The following is a 16,191-nucleotide window of genomic DNA, read 5'->3' as shown; positions in this document are numbered from 1 at the left end:
CAGTGCTGTAAACTCCCAGTCTGAGGCCTGAGAATCAGGGGACCACTGGTGTAAGTCCCTGAGTCGAAAAAGCATAGAAGCAAGAGCTCCCGTGTCTGAAGGCAGGAGAATGGATGTCTCAGGTCAAGAAAAGTAAGAGAACATTTGCCCTTCCTCTACTTTTTTTTTAAGTCTACTCAAGCCCTCAGGGAGTTGGCTGATGCCCACCCACATTGGTGAAGATGATCTTCCTTACTTAGACTACCAATTCAAATGTTAAATTTTCTGCAGAAGATCCTCCCAGACACACTCAGAAATACAATTTTCCGAGCTATCTGGGCATCCCTTAGCCCAGTCAAGTTGACACATAAAACAAATCATCACAGGCGTCAAGACGAAAACAAAAGATTAGGATTTCTGTGCTCTTCCCTGAACAACTGTATGGCTCCTGTGGGTTATACAGCTTGAGCACCCAGAGTGCTGAATTATGCATCCATTTTTGCAGTCATTCATTCATTCATTCAATAATTGCATTTTCGGTGCCAACCATGATGAATCAGCCATAGTGCCTCTAGAAGCTTTCACGGTTTGAGTGATAAGAGCTGTAGCGGAAGTACAGATAAAGAGCTGTCAGATGTCAGAGGAGAGAGATCACTTCCAAATTAGGGATGGAAATGAGGCTTCAATAGGAATTTAGCATCTAGACTCAGTTTGAGAAACAGGTATTCGATGGGGGTCATGAGTGGATAGAAAGAGGTTAGAACACGGTGGAAAGCAAAAGGCACAGAGGAAGGAAGTTACAAAAGGAGTACTTATCACTGTGGGCAGGCAGATTTGGGTAAAGCCAAGTGTAAGTCAGATGTTATAGGTCACAACGATGCTATGAACTCAGTGCAAGTAGGTTGAAATTTACCGCAAGATAACATTCTTCATCTCTCCACTGTTTGACAGCTGTCATCAAACAAACTATTCTCCAATTCTTGTGGCGAGGAGTGGAATCTGGACTCTGGCACCAGAAGGTCTATTTCCCTCCAATCCTCTCATCTTTTTGCATTTGGCTCTTTTCTTTGAATGCTTCATATCCTTGGAGGAAAGAATGATAACATCTATAGCCAGGCAGAAACTCCTCCATTATGTTTTTGTATTACCAACGTTACATATGCTCATAGAGGTACAGCAGTGCCATGTAAATCTTTGGTTTTTCCTAAATATGAACACTTCCTAGAAGTATTTTTCTCAAATAGCTTCATGCCCAGTTCCTGTCAATTGCTCTTCTTTCCTCCTTATTTGGAATGTTGATCCTTCTTTTCCTTTCTTTCCCCTTCCACCCTGTTCTCCTTCATTTGCTCCCCATCCGTATGGCTCAATCTCTAATATGAATATTCTAACGAGTCGAATAGGTCAAGCTTCTTCTCTGAAGGTTTCTTCACTGAAAAACAAACACATCAAAAAAGAACGTGTTTGTTGACTCTTGTAGAGACTGGATTCTTTCAAAGGATATTGTAGGGTACCCTCAACATTTCCTCTTGTTGTGTCTACTGCAGTCCACTGGGATGACTGGCATTCACAGTGTGTGGGCCTGAGATGGTTGAGAGGAAATGTTTTGGGTGCAAATGGAATTTACAGTGTGTGTGGCACCCTGGATCAGTTCCCTTCCTTCAGCCGAAGTGTCTTTACTTAGCTCAAATTACTGCGTTAGTCACAGACTTAAACAGAAAACAACAGAGTTTCCATTGAGGACTTCTTAGTTCACTTATCTATCTTCTTGACAAAGTCCTTCAGTTCTTTTATTTCAAAAATAAATAAATAAATAAATATTTAAAAAATTTAAAAACCTGGTTTCCTCGAGAAAAGATTAAATGAGTTTGAAGAAGCTGAGGATATTTGTTGTTGGGCTGTGTGTTCCTATAAGTTTATGAAAGAACCATCTAGATAATAGGTCCGTCAGATCATTTGTTAAGTGAATTCTTCTTGATACTTTCAAATTTAGAGATTGATTTAAATAAATGATTTGACCTCAGTAGCCTCTCTCATTTGAAAAGGTCACCACTTTACAGAGACTTTTAATTCTTTACCATCAGTAAATCATTCTAATATGCAAGAACAGTAGAGAATGTTAAACAAAAAAGAAGCCATAAATCGGAAATTCAAATGCAATAATGGAAAGACTAACAGAGGAAAAGTAATAGCAATGCAAAGATCAACTTGCAAAGATTTCATTTGCCTCTCTGTTCCCAGGTATTGCGGTGAATGTAAGATTGGCAACAATGAACAATACATAAAATAAAATAGCTTCATATACCTAAGATCAGAAAATAGGAATAAACTATCCAGAACTCCCAGTGGGTTAGTAGCAAAATCTATTTCTCCTAGGTTCTGTCACATCGTATTGCCCAATCCATGTTTCAACACTATCATATATGCTCACTTAAAACCTGGCACATAAAAGGGGCTCAGTAAAATTGTATTGGATGTTGCTAATAAGTGAATTAAGAATATATATCTATCATTGGAATTTCATAATGGCGCACCTTGGTCTCTCATTTCCCGACTTCCTTGCTTCTGCTCATCTTTTTTCTACCCTACCCTAGAATTTGTTATTAGCAATCACTAGGCCAACTCCAAATCTCAATTTTGAAAATAACTCAATTTCAAACTGACCATTCTCTGACTACCACCTCCTTCCCTCTACAACCACTTTAAAATAACAACCCTCATTGCAATAATTCTTTGACACCATTAAGCCTGCCTACCTGCTTATTACCTGCCACTTTGTCAGGATAGGTTTTCTCATTCATTTGCTCACTTCCATGCCTAGTTTAGATCTTATACCAGAACACTGCAATCACTTCCTTTCCTGTGTCCTCACCTCCCCTGCTCACTTTTCCTCCTGGTAAAACTTTGATCCTGCTTGCATCTAATTCTCCGTCTGCCCCATTCCTTTGAACAGCTAAATGTGGCAAGAACAAAGCCTGCCACCAATGCTGCCAAGTTTCACAGTACTTTTATGAGCACACAACTTAAATGGGACCTCAGCACTGCCCAGAAATCTTATTGCATATCCCTGGTCCATTTGCTCTCACTCTCCAAGACAACCATGTCATACCTTCTCCCAAACCTACCACCTCTCACTTGCACCTCACATCTTGCCTCAAAAAATAGAAACAATGACAAAATAGCTTAGATACCTTACAAACCTCCCAAACTTGTGTCTGAATCCACTCAATCTAGCCTGTTTACATGGATAAGTTGGCCCTGCTGTCCCCTAAGGTCAATCTTTCCTTTTCTCTGTTGGTCCTTTTTTCTTTCCTGTAAACTCCTTTAGAGAATATAAACTAGGTACAAAAGAATGCACAATTCGTAAGTTTACAGCTCAGTAAGTTTTAGAAAGTGTAAAGTGGTGGATACTCATCTATGTACCACCTATATCAAGATACAAAACATCCTGTTATTACAGAAGCCTCTTTTGCGTCCCTGCCCCTTTATTATCCCCATAAAAATACCTACAACCCTGATCTCTATCAACGCAGATTTGTTTTGATTGTTTTTGAACTTTAAGTAAATAGAATCCTACAATACAAAGCTTTTTATGTTTACCTTTTTTAAAATCAAAATTAATCTGTGAGATTCATCCATATTTGTAGAGCAAGGGGTCTTTTATCATTGCTTGTATCATACAATATAAATATATTACAATTTATTAATTCTACTGTTGAGAGACGTTTAGGTTATTTCTAGCTTGGAGCCATTATAAATAATGCTGCTCTAAATATCTGGCACCTATCTCTTGGTGTACATTTGAAATAATTTCTATTGTGCATATACCTAGGAGTGGGATTGCTCGTTCATAGATTCTGTAAATCTTCTGCCCAACAGTTTTACAGAGTGGATGTACCAATTTATGCTCCTACTAATGGTGTATGAGAGTTCCAGTTGTCTGCATTCTCTCCAACACTTGGTATTGTCAGTCTTTTTCATTTTTGTCCTGCTGGTCAGAGTATAGTGTTATATCATAATATTTTTAACTTGCATTTTCCTGATGACCAGTGAGTGAGGTTATGTATTCTTATGCATACTGGCCATTTGGAATTTAGATATTCTCTTTCCTGAAGTGTCTGAGTGTACAAGATTTTTGTTTTGTTTTTTAATTGAACTTTTTATTGAGATTTTGTAGATTCACACGCAGTTGTAAGAAATCATGTATAGAGAGATCCCTTGTACAATTGCCTCAATTTCCCCCAATTGTCATATTTTACAAAATTATAGTATAATATCACAAGCAGGATATTGACATTGATACAATCTATAAATTTCATTCAGATGTCCCCAGTTTTACTTATACTCACTTGTGTGCACTTTCTATACAATTTTTACCTATATAACTTTTTTAGCCACCACCACAGTCAAGATATTGAACAGTTTCAGTATCACAAGAATCCTTCTGTTGCACTTTTATACCTATACATGCCTCCCTATTAGTCCCCTATGCCCATGTCTAATCCTTGGCAACCACTAACTTGTTCTCCATTTCTAAAATGTTATCATATAAAAAATGTTATATACATAGACTCACACTATATTATCTTTTAGGATTCTTTTTCTTGCTAACCATAATTCCTGGGAGATTCATGTAAGTTGTTGTGTGTATTAATAGTTCATTCAAACTCATTTTTAAAAATTCAGTGTTCAGTCTTCTTACTGATTGTGGATCTTTTTTAAAAAATATACATTTATAAGCTTTGTCAGATATATGTACTGTAAATATCTTTTCCTTGTTTTCTGATAATTAGCAGTTCTTAGTTTTAATGAAGCCCAACTATCAATATTTTCTTTTATTATTAGTTCTTTTTCAGTCATGTTTAAGAAATCTTTGCTATTCTCAATTTCATGAATGCTTTCTCCTAATTTCTTTAGAAAACTATATTGAAATACCTTCCAAATTTATACCTATGATCAATCTCAAAGAAATGTTATATATAGTATGAGGCAAGAATCAAGGATCATTTTTCCTATAGAGAGATATCTAGCTGATACAGTATCATTTATTAAAAAGATCATTCTTGCCTACATTGAATTATGGTGATACTCTTTCTCTCCTTGCAACAATACCACAATATCTTAATTGCCATGATTTTTTAGTAAATCTTGATATCTACTAGTATGCATCCTTCAACTTTTTCTTTCCCCAAATTTTCTTGGATATTCTGGGTCTCTTGCCTTTCTGTATAAATTCTAAAGTGAATTTGTTGACTTCTACCAAGAAACGTGCTTGGATCTCAACTGGAATTACATTGAATTTATCAATTCTTTTCAGAAGAATTAACATTTTAACAAGATTGAGTCTTCTGATCCATGTATGTGATATATCTCCTCATTTATTTAGGTCTTGTTTAATTCTTGTCATCAATGCTTTCTAATTTTCAGTATAGAAGTTTTCATGCCTTTTCTCAAAGTTATTTCTAGGTATTTGATTTTCTTGATGCTACAAATATAGTATCATTTTAAATTTCATTTTTAATTGTCTGAGGCTAATATATAGAACTAGTTTTTTTTATTAACATATCCAGCAACCTTGCTAACTTCCCTTGTTAATTCTAATAATTGTTTTTTAAATCGATCAATCAATAAAGCAAATATTTTTTTTAAAAATTGAGAGGGTAGAAGGAATTCATGATGCCTATATAGAGTTATATGAAGTTCAAATTTTAGACAGAGTTTCTCAATTGGCTACATTTCCACAGTATTATATCTTATTTTTATTACTACCACAGTGATCTGTGCACAAGCTCGAGCCTAACAGACTTTGGATTTTTCCAATACATTCACGAAAATTCCTTTCTCTGCAAAACTGAAAGCCTCCTTAGCCTGTGATTATATGGGAATGACTACTTCTCCCTGTTGTGCAGGGGATGAGATTTTGTAAATTTCCAAGCTGAGAACAACTTCCAAGACTCTTTCCTTGTTACTCTTCTTGCTATGTGTTGCCAAAAAATGGTGCCACCCCAGAATACAATGTTGACAATGTTTATTTTTTTTAATAATTTAATGCACACCACTCTGTGGATTATGTTTAGTACTATTCTAGGGAACTGCATGAATAGTATAGATTACATACTCCTAAGAATTCTGGGCTTCCATTTTTATCAAGCCATCCAGTGGCCATCTTTCCTTCTTGAGGTTTTTACTCCTAATAAGTGAAGTATATGCTGCTATCTGTATTCACCTCCACCTACTCTTCAGGCATAATTATTTCGTTTTTCACAACTGTCTACTTTGTTATTTCTGTTAGTATGTACCTACTTTATAAATTCATACTAGCACAAAACATCATGAAAGCATTCATTACTATTATTCTGGATGAGGATCCACTTCATTCTCCAACGTTTTATTGACAGAAGTAGAAAGAATATAGGAAGAATGTACAGTGGGGGCCCATATAGGGATCCAGCCTAGTGGACACTCTTTCCTTTCAAGAAGAATCTCTCTGGCTTTCCTCCTATGGATGGTCTGTCATTCACTGAGTGGCATGGAGACTTAGAGACCTTCTTAGAATTTCACTCCAGGCAGCTATTACTGCTTAGTCAAAGCAAGCATGTAAAATGATACCAACTTGCCATCCTGGGTCCAGGTATTGCTCCCCAGCTCTGAGATGACAGAATTTTACAAATCTACACACCACAAAATACCTCTACCTGAGGTAACACCATGCCTCTCCCTCGGCCACTTACCCAACCCAGGCTGTTCTCTATATCCTTAAGCTTGCTTTGTTAGAAAAAACTTTACAGTGGATGACCTTGAAAGTAATTCGCACTGCATTCTGTTGGCATCATCTTCCATGATGCTGCTTTCTTCTGCTCAACTTCCTTTCTGAGGTGCATTTTTGCAACTTTCCTGTATCTTTATTGACTTTCCAGGTTTGATAGTATCTGGACAACTCCTCTTTCTGGAATTTGTTAAGCAGCTTGAAGAATTTTATAGCAAGGACCAGAAGCACCAATTTCAAATCTAAGCAGTATAGTGACAACTCCAAATGAGCAAGTTTGATAAATTATTTGGGGAAATTTCAAAAATTCAAATGTAGGAAATTCCTTGCTACTCCCTTGCTCTACATATTATTAAATGAAAATTTCCTCACAGGAAATATATAAAACATATTTGTTTTGCTTTGGTGGGGGAAGAGAACGTAAATCCAGAACTAGAAATGTGAAGTTTTGTTTCCTCAGAAATAATCAATGATTTCACAGTAATAGAAACAGTTTGTCCTGACTTAAATAGGCAAAAACACAATTCCTCTCCAATTTCACCATTTTTTTCTTCTGTCTTTGTGTAACTATCTTGGTGATGCAGCGTCTAGACTTCTTGGAACAAGTGATGGAGTCTGGAATTTATTCTGTGGGTTTGAAAATGGCTATTCAGGTCTCCTTCAAACTTACATGTGAAAATCCAGTGCTTTGAGAATATGTAGAAATAATCAAGCTGTTTACCAAAATCATAAAATTTCTCCGTTCATCCCTAAACCTTGGGTTGCTACCAACAAGGAAATAACGTATGGACGTACTCCTTTTATCCGTATCATCTCATTGCAATGTGGTTCTCATCAGCCATTGTATCCAAAAAAAAAAAAAAGCAAAATAATTTGTACTCATGAAAGAATGGTGGCAGATATTTTCTAGCCTTTGAGACATACCAATAAAAGAAATTAGCTTAAAGGATATACATCCATTCTTAGTATGGTTTTAATAAGTAATCCACTGGAATTTATCAAGCTGAAAGGGCAGATTTCTTATATTACAGGGCATTCTCTTAGTCTTTTGTCATTTGTTAGCTGGATAAAATAAAAGAAGTCTCTGAGGCATCCAGATGTAAACAGTGTTTGTGCAGCCTGGATTATTAAGTCTGACTGTAGTTTATCTGTGCTCTTAAGGAAATCAAACTGTGCTTGCCGAGAAAGTTCAGAGTTATTTGTCACCAATTACCTAAAGCTGGGAGTTGATCTTACACATAGCTGGAGCCGTTTCCTGTAAGCATTTGCTCCGAATTTTACAGAGCTGTCACTTCTTGAGGCTTCACCCTAGAATGTATGTGCCTACTACTGCAGAGTTTTATTGCAAAAGTTTATCCAGAAATAATAGTCTTATGGGGCATAAAGCTCCACAGTATTGACTTGTTTAAAATAAGCCTATCTCTAATTTTCAATGTTCTCAAGCTCTGTCTATTATCTTTTCTGTGAGAACAAAACAAAACAAAAGATTTTTTTTTTCATTAAAAGATACAGCACACTGAACTGAGCTGATGTCATTCCTACTATAAAATCTCTCGGTTCTGTTCAAAGGAGTAGCTGAAGAGTAAGTTAAATTGTAAAATAAGTTAAACCCATAGGGTAGTCCTCCTGGAAGAAAGTTAGGTATTATGAGTATAAAGTAAAATAAAAAATGAATGGAGATAAAAATATTAACCAAAGACCTATCATTCCATGTTTCTTTAATGGATCTCCAGTTTCTCCAGCCCATTAACAACGACAAACCAATTTGACGTCTATATTAGATGGGAACAATCAAAAGGAAAGCCCTAAGACCTTATTTCAAAGATAAAGAAGTAGACTGAAACGTGTCCTCAGTCATGGGTCAGAAGAACTGAAATTTATTCCTATTACACGGCATCTTATCTCAATCTGTGAAATGGGTGAGCCATCCTTCCTAGCTCACAGCATTGTTCTAAAAAGGAGTATGAATTTGTGCCATAAGCAGTTCAGTTTGGGCCACGTTAACAACTTCACTGAATGTAATAGGAGTTGTGAAAATATACTGATTCATGTCTACTGGACAAAATACAGATGAGGTTTTGAATTAACTCAGAGTTATCTGAAGAAGCTTAGCTAAGAATCACATAAAACGCTTTTCATTAACTGCACTGCCTGAGAACTCTAGTTCGGCAAGGGAGGTCTAACAGCGAGGTTGGTGAACTACTGAACTAGAGAGATAGTCAGTGTTGCTCTGAGTGACCCAGGCCATGCCCTACTTATAGTTCACAGAAATGGCTCCTGAGGGATGCAGACAGTGAAGCAGGGACAGGTCAAAGTAGTGTCCTATAGGTGAGTGCCAGTGATACAATCTTCTCATGCAAAGGATACACTCTCACTTACTGGGCCCAGTTGCAACATTTGGAATTACTAACTTTGGAATAGAAAATGCCCAAATCAATGAGGTATTCTTTTACTAGTATATTATAAATCTTGGAAAACCATGACCAGAAGGTAGAACATGAGCCCCAATAGAACCAGCTCTGGGCTCACATAAATTCACAGTTGGCAAAAATATAGTCTCCTTTTGAGATTCAATTAGAGAAGCATTTTCCAAAGTATGTTCCCTAGGGCACTAGTTTTTTTTTTTTTTTAATTAACATATAATGTGTTATTTGTTTCAGGACTACGGGTCTGTGATTCATCAGTCTTACTCAACACCCAGCACTCACCACAACACATACCTTCCCCAAAGTCCATCACCCCCCAACCCCCTCCCCTCCAGCAACGAATTCTAAGCAAAATTAGTAGGTGCTACAGGAAGGAAGGAAGGAAGGAAGGAAGGAAGGAAGGAAGGAAGGAAGGAAAGAAGGAAGGAAGGAAGGAAGGAAGGAAGGAAGGAAGGAAGGAAGGAAGGAAGGAAGGAAGGAAGGAAGGGTGGTTTAATCATCTTTAGATAGGCTGCTATAAAACTTGATTTCTCAGTTTTTATTGTATGTCAATATCACGAAAGAAGATACATTCTGCAGCATTTGCCAGAATGCACTAGAACACAGCTCTTTTCTCAGCTGAGCTACCATTCAAAAATAATCTATTATAGAGAATGTTCAGTTAAAGAATTTTAATAACCTGTATAAGAAAACCACCTATCTGAAATGGCCAATGAACTGTTATCCCCAAAATACTTCGTAGAGCAGTTTGTTAGCACCTGCCATAGAGCTCTAGATGTGGAATACTATTTGCTGAAAGGTGACCCCCGAGTTCTATACTTCTCTGAAAAATTGATAGTGATCAGATACCTGAGTACCTAGGTCTGCTTAAAGACACTAGGACAATAATGAGCAGAGTTGGCTAAAGTATATGTTTAAAGGTTATATAAACAAACTATGAGGCTGGTGAAATTAATATCTACAGTGAGCTCAGAATTATTAACGGCTAAGGGCATGCGAGATTTGTAACTGGAAATGGAAGGCTTTCTTCTTGTAAATTTTTCTTCAGTCCTTGGACAATTATTTATTGAGTATCAGGCATGGCATGGTGGGTTGGAAGATACAGAGACGTGAAAAGGTTGGCCCGTGCCTTTAAGGAGATGACAGTCTGGACAATTTCAGTAGAAATCTCTGGTGATTTTCAAGTGGAAACCAAAATTAATCATATCTCCAGGCCATTCAATAGTTGCTCTTGGTCCAAGTGACACGGTTGTTTTTATATAGATAGGAATTGAACTTAGTTGTCATTAGTGTTACCCAATTATTACTTGCTACATGTGGATTATAGACAAGTTTGGTTTGTTTGACTTAGGGTTGTTTCATTAAGGCTGTCTCTATTTTTAGCAAGTAGATGCAGTAAGACAGTTTTTAGTTTAGAATGGAGATACACTTATTCCAGAGTTGCTTAATTGCGATCATTCTCCATGAATACTAAACACCACCACCAACAAATGACGCTCATCTCCATTCAGATATTTCCTTTGATTCAGAACCATTACGTCGCTTGCACACTGAAAGTACCAAGATACGTAAAACATAGTAATTTAGGTTTTGCATAGCTATGCGTGGCATTTGTATTTGAACCCAGCAAATTTAGAAGAATAAAGGAGCAGAGGCTTGCAGTTTTCCATCAAAATCATATCTCTAACCCTTGTGAGTGGAGAAAACTTGTCTTCAGTAGATGATGCGGGTTCTGACGTTTTGTGATGTTGGTCAAGTTCAGGAGCTCAGGAATACAGCTGATTCCATAGAAAATTCTTTTTTTTTTTTTAAGGATTTTATTTATTTATTTGACGGAGAGACACAGCCAGCAAGAGAGGGAACACAAGTAGGGGGAGTGGGAGAGGAAGAAGCAGACTCCCAGTGGAGGAGCCTGATGTGGGGCTCGATCCCAGAAAGCTGGGATCACGCCCTGAGCAGAAAGCAGACGCTTAACGACTGCACCACCCAGGCGCCCCTGATTCCATAGAAAATTCTGTTCTCAAAGAGTAGAATGTTGAATTTGCAGGGGAAATGTGCATTAGACATGGGAATGTGAAATTTGGCTTATGTGGATGAGCAAGTAATTTTCCTGGGGGTCCCTTTCTGCAATGTGAAAATGCAGGTTATTCCCAATGCATGGTTTACTGAATACTCCAGCTTAGTGAAAAATGCTTTGACGGTTTCATTGTCCATCCAGATGAAGAACATTTGGAGAATTAAAGGAGTTGAAAAGAAAATACTGCCCGAGATATGAGCATGGAAGGGGGAAGGGCACAAAGGTGAAATTAATATCTACAGTGAGCTCAGAGTTATTAACAGCTATAATACTATTTCTTTGCACCTAAAAAAGTGATAGGAAAATGACAAAATCAGAACATGTGCCAATTCTGAATATTGCTCCATGTGTATCTCTTGCATTATTCCTCTATTTTTTTTTTTTTTAGTTAGAAAAGAAATGATCGCTAACAATCTGATGATTCATTCATTCAACAAATGATTCTTTGAGAGCCTACTGTGTGATAGGTGATAGCAATAAAATGACAAGAAAAAAAAAAAAGACATCATCCCTGCCCTTATGGGATGCATGTTTTAGACGTGAAACTGCCATGTTGGGATCTCAGATAAAACAGTTACAAAGACAAAGTAAGGGAAGGGGGATGATACCACACTGATACCATGGAGGCGGGCTGCTGTTCATACTGACTCAGTATGCAGAGGTCATTCTCTGCTGATAGGAACCGCCTCGTTGTTGGTTGGAATAGACTATAATAGCGCACTGGCTGCGGGCTGCACATGTCAGTTTCATGTGATATCTACTTTTCTTGCTGGTTGCAATCTCAAGTTCACGTGCGTTTTTCTTTGATTCTCTCTAGTATATGACTGCTGCCGCTCCTATGCAAGGGACCTACATTCCCCAGTACACGCCTGTGCCTCCGACAGCTGTTTCTATTGAAGTAAGTCTGTCTCTGTCTTATAGAAAGACGTAGGGATGACAAATCTCAGCCTCCGGTACCGTGGTCCCCCATAACGCAAGCAATCCTGATGTGTGGTTTTGTGCTGCTCTAAAATTTGACGTTGCAAGCTCACTTTTTGAAAGAACTCCAACATGCCTATGTTGTGCTTTGCACACGAAATAAACCAACTTGCTATAGAGGTAAGAGGGAAGTATTGGTTTTATACTTAAAGATCAGAGACCAAATCACTACCCCACTACCCCATCAAATGTTAACCACAAATACTCATAACTAGGGCAGGACAAAAAAGTTTGCAACTATGTGACTGAGTTGGCTAGTGCCTTGTTACCCAAGAGAGTGGTCCCTGGACCAGAGTCATCTTCAGCATTGCTGGGAAGCTTGTTAGAAATGCAAAGTCTGAGACACCACCTAGAATTACTGAATCAGAATTTGCATTTTAACAAGATCCCTTGGGAATCTATAGTCACATAAGTGCACCGGTTCTCACACTTTTCTGTATAGTCTTTTCTGCAATTATTTAGAGAGCTTTAAAAAATATTTATGCCTGGGTCCTATCCCCAGAGTCTGATTTATTTGTCTGCGGTATTGACTGGACATCAGGATTTTTAAAAGATCTCGGGTGGAAAAAAAAAAAAACCCAGGTGATTCTAATATGTATCAAAGATTAATAACTACTGCTTTAGTGAATCAACCTTGGAAAGTTTGTGGCTTCCTATAGATGAAAAAAAAAAAAGGTTGTACCCTCTTATTGCTGTGGATACTCAAATGATGAAGTCATCTTGTCTTTAATGGAAGCTTTTTTCCTTCCTTCTCCTTTTCCATTGGGCTGAATCCATCCCCTGTACACGTTATTTTACTGGATAGAGCCAGCAAGCTACATAGAAAAGAAGGGAGCATAGAGCTATGTAGATGGTGGTAAAACACTTAGACATGTGTATTCCTGTCTAGTCCTAGCCGTTATTGTCTCTTGCCCCTCTTCCCCTTCTCCTGATGGCATTTGCCATTACGATCACAGTGCATTTCTTCCCATCAGCGGGGACTCCTCTGGAGTACATGTTATTGCTAGTCCATGAGTTGGCCAGCAACTAGGGTGCTGGCAGCACTCCACATGGAAGGCTACCACGACTTGCTCAATCTCTACAACTACGGAGATTGGGAAAATCTTCACAGAATAATTTGGATCTTACACAATGTTTGTTTTGGTATATGCTAGCTGTTTGGGAAACACGGAAGTTTAAGAGGACACCATCCTGTAATTTAGGAAACCAAAGAGGTCCAGTTTTAAATCTTTTATGTGCTCTAGACCTATGGGCCCCAAAAAGTGTGTCAGTATTAAACATGTTTTAATTGGCTTTTCAGAATTTCAGAATTTCAAAATTTCAACACTATGTGATTAAAATACATGTGGACTTTTTTTGTTTTTTTTGTTGCTATAGTAAGCATAGCTCTCCACTACACATTTGCATTTTTCCTTGTCTATACTGACATATGTATATGCTAGCCTACAGAATCTGAGCACTTTGATGACTATAAAATAATGGGACACATTTGACAGTGTGATTTATTAGAAACAGTCCAACTATAGTTAAAGAAGAAGTCTATAGTTAAAAAGAAGTCTTTCGGGTCGGGGTGCCTGGCTGGCTCAGTAGATGGAGCATGCAACTCTTCATCTCAGGGTCATGAGTTCGAGCCCCACATTGGGCATAAGGATTACAAAAAAAAAAAAAGAAGAAGAAGAAGAAGTCTTTCACTAAGAAAAATGGAGGTACACTTTGATGTACTGCTTTGAATTTGTGCTTATAGAGATAGCACCAATCTATTTTTTATGTAAAATACTCATTGAAAATTCACTAATATTTGCGCAAATAATTGCTGGTGGGACGTTCAGAAAAATGCATAATACCAAACAGTTTTTAGGGAATAAAAGATTGAAGTAATATAGGGAGAATTTGTGGATTCTAAGGAACAATTTAAGAGACTTTTAGTTAGGGACAGAGAGTTGACCAAAAACATTTGAAACCTGACATCACTGCAGATATCCAAAACCAAGAGAATGTATTCAGAGAGATGCCCTCTCTAGGCCTCCCACCTGCCAAATAAAGCCACCTGTGCCTTGCTCGGAAGCAAACATCTATCCCTAATGATGATCAACTCCTTGTTGGCATCTGTGAGAAATGAGAGGGTGAGGGAAGTAGCAAATCAAGATTAAGGATGTTTGTTTTCTGAAACCTTGAAATAATTCTGGTTCATGTTGTAGAAAACAAAACTAAACAAAACAAATTGCTGAAGGGAAAACCTACCTAACAGTATCCTTTTAAAAGAATTCCAAGCTTTTATGTATTCTTTTCTTTTTTCTTGTCTTTCCTTTTCTTTCCCCTCCTTTTCTTTTCTCCTTTTCTTCCCTTCCCTTCCCTTCCCTTCCCTTCCCTTCCCTTCCCTTCCCTTCCCTTCCCCTCCCCTCCCCTCCCCTCCCCTTCCCCTCCCCTCCCCTCCCTCCCTCCCTCCCTCCTTCCCTCGCTTCCTTTCCTTTCCTTTCCTTTCCTTTCCTTTCCTTCCCTTTCCTTTCCTTTCCTTTTCCTTTTAGGTCAGAGTCCATTGCTTGCCAAGTCAAAGAGACATGACACAGTGCACTACCCCAGGGAAATGTTTGAATATACAAGTTTTTATAGGAATCCTGCATGGGTTTTTGATTAATAAATTATTATTTAGTGTGGTTGTCTGCAACCATGGTTTCAAAGTTCTAAGAAAGGTGAAAATTATTTTCTGACCATTCGACTGCAGTAGGGGTTTCTGAAGGCAAGGCCTCTTGGTGACACATTGAAGTGAATTCCTCAGCCTTTATCCAAATGCGCTCTGTGGTTTTCCTTTGGGTACTTATCTGTGGCTTCATTTGGCCGAGTGCAACTCTACTCAAGCCAAATAGAAGAGGGGTATTCCCTATAGTCCTTCTGGAAGAAGCCCTTTGCTAAAGCCAGTAAAGCTTTTGTGTGCTTATTTTGCCTCCTTAGGGTGTTGTTGCTGATACCTCTCCCCAGACAGTGGCACCTTCATCCCAGGACACCAGTGGTCAGCAGCAACAGATAGCAGTGGACACATCCAATGAACACGCACCTGCATATTCTTACCAACAGTCTAAGTAAGTTCGGGCTACGCTAAGCTCTTTTCCTCAAGGTCAACCATCTGGTCACCATTGTCTCATGTTGTATCTGTGAGCTTTGGCGACAAAACGGACCATCCCAAACTTAGTGACAAGCTTTTATTTAGTTCATGATTATGTGGGTCGGTGATCTGAGCTGACCTCAGGTGGACGATCCTTCTGGTCTTGACTAGAATTGCTCAAGCACCTGGGGTCAGCTGATGGTCATTTTCGCGGCTCTGCTTCTGGGTGTTAGTCGTCTGTTGGTTGAATATGATGGAAACGATTGGATTATATGTTTCTGATCCTCCATCAGCTTATTCATATGGAAGTCCCAGAATTCAGAGAGCAGCAAGAGAGGAAGCCCAAATGAAGAAGGTTTCAATCCGTTGGGACGCATTTCCTGCTGCCCCTTAGGCCAAAGCAAGTCACATGGCCAAACCCAAGGTTAATGTAAGAGTTCACCTAAGCCTTAAATACACAAAGGGGCGTTAAAAAAAAAAAAATCTACCATCCATATATTTGGGGAAAACTCCAATATTCCTACTTAAAACTGGATAATGAGCCTGTATGCATTCTTAAAGGAAGACAGTAACACCACTTTTGCAGGGCTGCCTTGAACACCAGTAAAGTAGTGCATGAAAAAGGGTACTATAAAATCGAAAGCAATGTGGAGTCTTATTTAGAAGTTAAATGACAAAGCAACAATCATGTATCAGAATTTCACTTGCGCACTTCCAAAGTACAGTTGGCTTTGTGTTGAGTAATTACGTAGACTAAAATTTGAGAGATTTTGAAACCAAAGTAATTAACAAAAATTCAGTCTACATACAGATGTCTTGTTGTGCAAGCTATTCTAATCTGTAAGTAGCAATCAAAACCCCAGTGAAC

The 16,191-nt window shown here is 38.2% G+C and overlaps 1 protein-coding gene across 4 annotated transcripts in view; it reads left to right on the top strand.

The window, feature by feature from the left end:
- The window catches only part of RBMS3 (RNA binding motif single stranded interacting protein 3), a 678,653-nt gene that overhangs the window by 648,726 nt on the left and 13,736 nt on the right, over positions 1-16,191 (top strand). For 2 of the 4 annotated variants that reach the window (XM_087870144.1, XM_087870143.1), the window contains exons 13-14: positions 12,063-12,143; positions 15,173-15,300. In XM_087870144.1, the coding sequence (XP_087726270.1) occupies positions 12,063-12,143; positions 15,173-15,300 (209 nt within the window). Of the gene's footprint in view, positions 1-12,062; positions 12,144-15,172; positions 15,305-16,191 lie in introns of those variants that run through there. The other 2 variants (XM_045774473.2, XM_045774475.2) reach the window with 1 other exon arrangement.

This window comes from Ursus americanus, chromosome 20 (assembly GCF_024610735.1).
Source record: "Ursus americanus isolate L20-20 chromosome 20, mUrsAme1.1.p, whole genome shotgun sequence".
Taxonomy (NCBI): Eukaryota; Metazoa; Chordata; class Mammalia; order Carnivora; family Ursidae; genus Ursus; species Ursus americanus.
Note: the sequence above shows the minus strand (reverse complement) of the source record. Positions and strands in the feature narration are given on the sequence as shown.